The 8,634-nt window shown below is 51.7% G+C and overlaps 1 protein-coding gene across 1 annotated transcript in view; it reads right to left on the bottom strand.

Moving 5' to 3' along the window:
- Positions 1–432: 432 nt before the first annotated feature.
- Positions 433–8,634, bottom strand: part of AR (androgen receptor) — a 36,901-nt gene continuing 28,699 nt past the window's right edge. The window contains exons 4-8 of the mRNA XM_027905277.1: positions 4,722–5,009; positions 2,465–2,609; positions 1,582–1,712; positions 1,227–1,384; positions 433–963 (exon numbers count right to left, since the gene is read on the bottom strand). Of these exons, the coding sequence (XP_027761078.1) occupies positions 808–963; positions 1,227–1,384; positions 1,582–1,712; positions 2,465–2,609; positions 4,722–5,009 (878 nt within the window). The 3' untranslated portion in view covers positions 433–807. The remainder of the gene's footprint in view (positions 964–1,226; positions 1,385–1,581; positions 1,713–2,464; positions 2,610–4,721; positions 5,010–8,634) is intronic.

The raw sequence follows: 8,634 nt of genomic DNA, 5'->3' as shown, positions 1-8,634 counted from the left end.
GGCTTTGTCAGGGAGCAGCAGCTGGCAAGGACGGGAACGTTGACTGCTGAGCACCGGGGGGCCTGTGGGGCAAACCGAGACCCAGACAGGCTGTAGCAAAAACATCCCAGGTGGAAAACAGGATCCAGCTGCCACGGAGGGGTTTCCAAGGTGATCTTCCTCGGCAGCCCTCAGGCTGTAGCCCATCCGCTCCATCGCTGTGTCTCGGTGGCACGGGCAGGTCCCGGGGCCGAGCTGGCCAGACACATCCCACGGCGGCTCCGGGGCCTGGGAACTCCTTGGCCGCAAATTCACCTCGTCCCCCAGCTCTGCTCTGCTTCTCTGCTGCAATGTTTGAACTCCTCTGCTTCCCAGCACCACAATGCAAACAAAACATCCCAAAGGAGGCCGATAACATCGCTCAGAGCCAAACGTGGAGCTGCAACCTGCTTCGTGTCATGTTCTGTTTATAGAAAACACCCCAAACCCACCAACCACTGGCATTTCTCCCACTCTCCGGTGGCCCTGGGCCGCTGGAGTCACGGTGACAAACACAGAGACGAGAGAGCCAGGAGGGGTGTCGCTTCTCTGTGCCAGTCCTTGTCCATCACAAGCAGCCAAAGCTGGACAGAGGCCAAAGCCAGGGGTTCAGTTCAGAGGTACCTCAGGAAAATAGAAATCTCAGGAATCCCGGTAGGTCTGTCACTGCCTGTCCCCTCAGCCACCACCGTGGAGGGATTCCCCAAGGCACTGCAGGACAGTGGTGCAGAAATAACAGGCAGGAGATGGCTGGAATGGGGGAGGCAGCTCGGGGGTCCCTATGGAAGATCACTGTGCATGGAAGTAGATAGGTTTGACTTTTCCAGACAGGATCTTGGGAACCTGCACAGAGATGATCTCAGCCATCATTTCCGGGTAGTCCACGCTCACCATGTGCGCCTTGATTAACAGGTCAAATGTAAACTGATGCAGGTCCTTGGCAATCTGGGGAAGGAAGAGAGGTGGTTAAATGAGTCCCTGTGTAGCATTTTCACTGGGAAGATATGGAGCAGAGGTCCCACCTTCCCTGTGAAAGGGAGCCTGGATGACATTATCCAGCACCCTGTCCAACTGCATCTGAACTTTTCCCATGACAGGGCTGCCCTGACACTGGGGAGGTTGTTCCATGGAATGATCATTTTCATTGTAAACTTTCTTTCTTATATTGTCTTATGTGTATAGATGGACATTTCCCTGTTCTCTCTCACCGGGTGCACGGAGTCCAGGACCTTGGTGAGCTGGTAAAACCTCCGGGAGCAGGAGGTGGGGTTCTTCCTCTTGCAGGCGATGATACGGTCGAGTTCCTTGATGTAATTCATGCGGAGCTCATCAAAGAGCTTCTGGTTCTTCAGGCCATCCACTGGAACTGGGTGGGATGGGAAGGAGACCGTGAGAGGAGCCCAGAGAGTGGGGAACAGGAGAGCAGGAGGAAGGCTGAAGCAGGGAACTTCCCAGCTCGCCCTGGGAGGTGAGAGCCCAGGCACAGGGAAAGCACGAGACACCTCAAGGGCGACACGGCGGCAGGTACTGGAGTTCTGTGGAGGAAAGGGTGTGGGTACTCACTGATACTGAAGAAAAGGAGAGCCTTCATACAGAGGAACTCCTGGGGTGTGATCTGAAGCCACCCAAACTCCTGGGAGAGGTGCCTCATCCTGACACACTGGCTGTACATCCTGGATTTGTGCATGCGGTACCTGGCAGGGCAAGAAAGGCACAGATGGCACCGAGACCAAAGTGCACCTGTTTGAGGGGGGAGGACACCCTCATCACCCAGCAACCCCCTCGCCTGGCACATCCCCGCTGCCAAGGGCCCAAGCTCTGTCCCAGGAATGCTGCATGCAGGACAGGAACAGTTTCCAAAATGCCTGTGTGTAACCCTCTCTGGAAACAGATGGAACCAGGGACCTGCACGGTTCATCTGAGGAGCAATTGCAATGATTCCCCAAACATGTTTATCCGTGAGGGATCCGAGACCAAGCTGGAGCTCCCAGGGAGGTGTGGGTTTGCCTGGTGCTATGCTTAGTTATTGGCTTCAGGCTCTTCTACCTCTGTACCAGCAAACCCTCCCCAGCTATAAGCTGATGGTACATCAGGGAGAGCCCAGCAGGACCTTACAATACACATTATCTCTGTTTCTGTTCACTCCAGCTGCCCAACAGAGCTGGAAACTGGAACCCCTAGCAGAAAGGTCCATACAGAGCAGCTTTTCATCCCACACAAGCTCCTGCTGCCCGGGCAGGAGTCAGCCCACGGCAAGGCAGGGGAAGCAGGGTGAAGGACCAGAGAAGCGTCACAGTGCCCTCCCCACTCCTGGAGGTCACCACGGATGGCTGGAGTGGGGAGTGGGACCCGCTACGCTGGGCTGGGCAGGTCAGAGCACGAGAGTACAGTTTGCCACCTGGTCTGCCCCAAAGCCTGGCTTAGGCTGGTGTTGTTTGGCACTTACTCATTGAAGACCAGGTCTGGAGCAAAGTAAAGCATTCTGGAATTGACGTTGGTGAAGGATCTCCACCCCATAGCAAACACCATAAGGCCCATCCAAGAGTACTGGATTATTGACATCTGGTCGTCCACATGCAGATTGCGAAATCCTAATAAACAATGAGGGAGGGATGTTACGAATTAATGTTGTGTTCCTGCAGTTCCCAGGACTGTTTCCACGCAGACTCCAGCTCTCCTTCAGTGCTCCTCTTGGGACCAGGCGGTCAGTTCACAGCCCAAGCTCAGCATGTCCCGGGACATGCACATGCCAGCGGTGACACAGCTGCAGGGCCAGCAGCCCAGGGCTCTGACCCTGAATGGGAACCAGGGACAGCCAAGCACAAACCTGCCCCTGGAAAGGGAGAAAGGGGACTTTGGACACAAGGAGGTGACCAAGTCCCATTAGGACTTCACCAAATTTAAGTAGCTGGATTTTAATGTGATGTTTAGAGCCAGCAGGTAACCCCAAGGCCTCACCCCATGGCCACAGACGCTCTGGTTTCTGTCCAATACACACTCATGGATCTACTGACTGTGGAAATGAGCACAGAAACCTCAGCTGCATTGCAAAAGAAACAAAAATAGCAGCTAAATTCAAATTTCATATTCCCAGATGGCAGTTCAGAGTTAAATCCCAGGCATGTTTACACCATCTCCAACAGTGTTTTTTTCCAGACACTTGTAAATACGCAAATATAATTGAGTTTCAAGGCAATCATACATTTTTTTCGATCAAATATTAAAGCAATTTAACAGTTCCTGTGTATAATTACAATCCATTGAGGCAAGGCTCTCTGTGGCTTGGGGAGCTCTCAGAGCCCAAGAGCAGGGGAATGAATCTTGCCCACACGCTGCCCTGGCACAGCAGGCGCTGGCCCTGGGGGTCAGCAGGGCAGCAGCTGGCACAGCCACACACGGAGAGATCGGGCACCAGGGACAGTTCAGGAGAGTAAAACCCTTTCTCAGTGGGGTGGTTAAGATGGAAAATGTTTTCCAAAGCACTCTTCCCTTCCATCAGCACTACTGCAGTGGTACAGCCCCAGCCCCAGATGCCGGGGGGCTTTGGTGGTGTCTCTGTGTCTGATCTTGATGTCTGGCATACATAAGCCAAAGAGAAAGCACAATTTGTCCTGATTTTACAAGTCAAGGGACTTAAGAATATCAGAAACAGAACAGGCTACCCTGCAGTTAAGGGTATTAAGGTCAACATCCCCCCGGCACCATCAGTCCAGGGGGCTGCTAAGCTCCTGGGAATGTCAGACACCTGACCACAGTTCATCACCAGGGTCTGACAGAGTGGCAAACCTGTTGTGCCTCTGTCTCCTCCTTTGGCCATATCACCCTGCACATGAGGAGTGGGGTCCCTCTTTTCTGCAGCGTTCCCAGAGACTGAGGCTGGGATGGGGAAGGCTTTAGGAACCAGCCCCACACTCCCATCTCAGAGATGCTCAGAGGTGAACTGGATTCTGCTGTGCCCAGAGTGAGCTCAGCCCTCTGCATTCCCACTCACTCAGTGGCAGGATTACAACATGGAACAGGCAGCGTGTCACCGACTGGTGACCCTTCACAGACCTGCCTCAGTAAACACATCCATCATTGGGATACTCCATTTACTGCACCTGCTGGCTGGCATCTAGAAACTTCCCAGCCTGTAGCACCACTCCAAAGGGATCAAAAATATATCCCACCAGGCTATCACACAGGCAACCCAGGTGACTGCCAAGAAAGAGCCCTTTGGGATCCTGCACTGCTCTTCTGCCATGTTCCAATTGATTAGCTGGTGGAATTTTCCCTTTTCAGCACTTCAGGTGGGCCATGGGACAGGGCTAATACTTGTTTAGAGGGGAGTTCTGCAGGGCTGGCAGACACAGCCTGGAACTGGGAGAGGGGGAGGAGAGCAGGACCCCGAGCAGCAGCACCAGCAGCCCCCCCAGGGGGGAAAGCAGGTGCCCACCTGGTAGCACGGGCAAGGCAAAGCAGGAGTTCCCAACACTCCATCCCCTCAGTCCCCCCTCCCACCACCATCCCCCCAGACAATCCCCACACTGCTGCAGGCTGCTTCCCGGGGAGGGGACGCTCACAGTGCCACAGAGACGCTCCCCCAGGAGCTGTGTGATGGTGGCACATGGGCTGCAGTCCACTCCCTTTGCACCCACCCCTGGCAATGCAGATGGGGGCTTTGGAACTTGGAAAGGAGGGGATTTGTTTGTTTTCCTCCTCACCTGGCAGGGCCTTCGCCCATTTGACCACGTAGACCAGCTGCCGCTCCCCAAGCTCGTTCAGGCTGGTCAGCAGGTTGGAGAAGGAGTCTGGCTGGCTGTTGTCATGGCCAGCACACACCACACCGGGCTCGATGGCCTCTAGGACGTTGAGGAAGATGGGCTGGCACTCGTAGCCATCGATGCGCGTCATCACCAGCTTGGGAGCTTGCTCCTCTGTGGGGCTGGATGAGCTGCCTGCCTCCATGTCATCCTGTGTCTTCAGGTTACCCAGTTTCTTCAGCTTGCGGGCTGTGGGAAGTACATGGTTTAGTGTGAGACTTAAAAATAAAAAAAAAAGAAAGAAAAAGTTTGAGGCTTCTCGGCTCCACTTTCCATGAGGAAAGGAAAAGTGATGACCAGCAGCAGCTCGTCCCTCAGTGAACACTGCCCATGAAGTGCCCTGGCATTCCAGCCCTCACCTAAGGACAAGGGGAGCACATGCTGAGCCAGGAAATCCATTTCCTTGTTAATGTAACATGGAAAAGAACCAGCATCATTTACAGCATCATTTACATCCTCAGCCAGGGTCTAACACTTAGAGATCATCCAGGGAAAAGTGAGAAGAGGTGACTGACTCAAACACTTGCTCACAAGATAAACCCAGCACATGATCACATTCCAGGGAAAAAAGTGATTGCACTTGGATACCCAAGTGGGATTGTTCCATTCTAGGCCAAAGTGAAAGTGGAATGCAACTGAGATAAAAGCCTTCTCACAACACCTGCCGCCCCATATCCAGGCTCTCCCAAATATTGCACATATATTATGGAAAACACATTTCAGAAGCCAGCAGGGAACTCCAGGACCTGGAACAATGGGGAGCAGACCTGAGCAGAGGTGGCCTCACTCTGCTCCATGAGCCCCATCAGCAACTGCGCCCATGGCACCATGACAAAGTGTTTCTACCACACAACTAGCTCTTAACCACAGCTGCTGGTCTGCTTGTGAGGCACACCAGTGTTCCAAAGGGAATGCCAGAGCTCTTGGAGAGTCTGTGTTCCCCTCACTGATACCTGTATGACAGTGCCACCCTTCACTGACTCCAAACCCTCACTAGAGAACAAAAGCTCGTGGCTTCCTTCAAGCAGGGAATACGACATCTAACCAGTTGCCCTCAGGGGTTTGGCTCCTTCATTACATGATACTTATCTTGAATTTCCTTTCAGCTGTAATTAGAAAAATAAGCAGCAAGACATTAAAATGTCAAGTCAAAGTGCAGCTCTGTAAATCAACTGCAAACATTGATCGTTAAGCACTCCACTCTAGATGATCTGGTGAAGACAGGCTGCTCTGTAAAAAGGGAGGAGAAATGAGTAACAAAAATAAAGGAGTGTGAGAGGACAATAGGGCTGCAGTGCAGTGTGATGGCCTCTGGCCATTGCCCACTTGGGCGATGCCTCCCTGTCTCCCACCCCTCTGAAGTCACAGCACTGTCCAGGCCACCAGTAACCCATGGCCCCAAGTGCCACATCTACGTGGCTGTTAAATCCCCCCAGGACTCCACTGCTAACCTGGGCAACTCTGCCAGGGCTGGACAACCCTTTGGGTTTAGAAATAACCAGCGCCCCGGGTCCTGTGTGTGAATGCAGCCAAACCCACAGGTATAAAACACACAGATGGTTTGGTTAAATGTGGGAGTTTTCTTTAAGATTTAATTATCTAGTATTAAAAAATCCTGAGTGAAGTAAGAAGAGAGCAAGGACCAACCGTGCTGGCTCTGGGACTGCAGCCACAAACCAGACCCCTTTGTGCTAGGGGATGATAACTGCACTATTTGGGTTTGAGCATTCCAGCAGCTGCTGGAAATACTGATGCTACCTGGTGCAAAAAAGTTTCAGAGGTAAAGACTGATATTCAGCACCTGTGTCAAACCCCTTTGTGGTGGTAGCTCCCACTCAGCAGCTACTGGGAACAAAAACAGCAATAGAATAATAGGGATTGAAGCTGGCTGTAATGTTTTTTTTCCTAGGATGAGCTAAGCTGGGCAGAACTCTACACTGCACTTCTTCAAACCAAGGTAGGAGGAACCCTGGCATGTATGCCCTATAACAGGGGCTGTTCCTGCTTAGCTGTCACCAGGGACAGGGGACAGCAGCACCCAGGAGCACAGCACTGCCCCGAGCCCCCTGCAGCACCAAAGAGAGCTGGCTTGGGGGTCACTGGGGAAGCACCACGTGGATTTGGAAAAAATCTGAAAGGACACGATTACCTGGTGTCACAATAAAATACTCAGCAGTGCAAGAACCCCTGGGAAGCACAGTTGGAACAACTGCCCTCCTGGCAGGCGTCTCTGAAGCCCCGAGCAAGGAGCAGAACCAGAACCAATTTTTTGTGAATGCCAGGACTCAAGCAAGGTCTGGGGACTTGGAAGAAGCTGCTTTTACACTGGCAATAATGGAGATATCCTGCCGCTGGTAGCACACACTGGGCTCAGCTGCAGGCAGGACACAGAGGAGCTGAACAGGACTTGATTTATATCCTGTTCTTTGAAGTTTTTATGAACTTCAACATGTGGCTTGTCGAAACCTGACTCTGAATCAAGCTATAAATCTTACCTGACACAATAATTTTAGTTGATAATTACAACATTATTGGTGAAGCAGACACGTTTAAGAGATCTGAGTCAATCAGGTCCGTGTGAATGAAAAGAACTCAAAGGATATAAATATATAAAGGATTTAAAATCAGACAGTATTGCTGAATGATTGCAACCCCCCAATGATACATCTCAAAGGCAAGTATAAGTGTTCAACATCAGACAGGTTTGTTTCTTACAAGGGTGGCTTATGGTTCTCTGCTAGTAAATGTCTACATTCACCCCAAAATCAGAAGTAACCATTTTTCCTCAACCAGTCTGTATAGCAATGCATGGATGGGAAAATAGGGCTGAACCCAAAGGACTGATCACTAAACAGACAGACCAAGGTCTTCAGATAAGTGCTGACAGATGCTGGCAAACTGCAGAAGCCACGAGAACACTAAAGATTTGACAGCACACCTTGGAGCAAGGAGGTAAGGGATGTCACCTGGGTGGCTGTGCAGAAGGCAAAAGGGTTATTGAGTCACAGCCAACAAATATGCACTGCAGGGAGAGAAATTCAATAAAAGTAGGCTTTTCAGCTGAGCAAACAAAGTTGTAATAAAGATCCAATTGCTGGAAATTAAGGACGGACAATGAAAAAAAGGTACATCCAACACATCATTGATCACAATTAAGCACTGCAATGGTTCTGCAAAACTCATGTCAGATTCCCCCTGGCTGGGATGGCTGACATCAATACCCACAGAGTGTGTGAGATATGAGCCCTGCTCTGCCCCCAGCAGCTGGATCTGAATTAGAACTGAAAACAACTCTGCCTCAAGCCTGGGCTTTCACAAGCTTTTGGCTGTTACTACAGGAGATTTCCAGCCCTACCATCAACACAATGAATGGAATTTCACATGTCTGGGAGGTTTTGTCCCAAGCCAGGACCCACAGGGCACAGTGGCCAGGTTGGAGATGCCCTGATGTCCTACAGCACGGGTGGCTACCAGCTCTGGCTGCAGGCACAGGCACCTGGGGCTCCCCATGGGAACAGCCCCTGGCACCTCACAGGCTCCCTGGGCACGGGGACTGGCAGGATCCCTGCAGCCACGTCCATACAGGGACAATTCCCAGAGCAGGGGCTGGCAGGGTGCCTGCAGTACCTGCCCTGGTAGCAGGCACAGGTGCAGTGGGTCGGCAGGCACAGCCAGCACACCAGCAGGACCAAGCACGCAGAAATTGCATTATCACTCGGGGGGGTTCTCTCTTTTCTTTTCTTTTCTTTTCTTTTCTTTTCTTTTCTTTTCTTTTCTTTTCTTTTCTTTTCTTTTCTTTTCTTTTCTTTTTTTT

The sequence above is a fragment of the Empidonax traillii genome, unplaced genomic scaffold (genome assembly GCF_003031625.1).
Source record: "Empidonax traillii isolate 1590-97213 ecotype Southwest subspecies unplaced genomic scaffold, ASM303162v1 scaffold1138:size371499, whole genome shotgun sequence".
In the NCBI taxonomy this organism is placed as follows: Eukaryota; Metazoa; Chordata; class Aves; order Passeriformes; family Tyrannidae; genus Empidonax; species Empidonax traillii.
The sequence above is the reverse complement of the archived record's forward strand: the minus strand, read 5'-3'. Positions and strand labels throughout refer to the sequence as shown.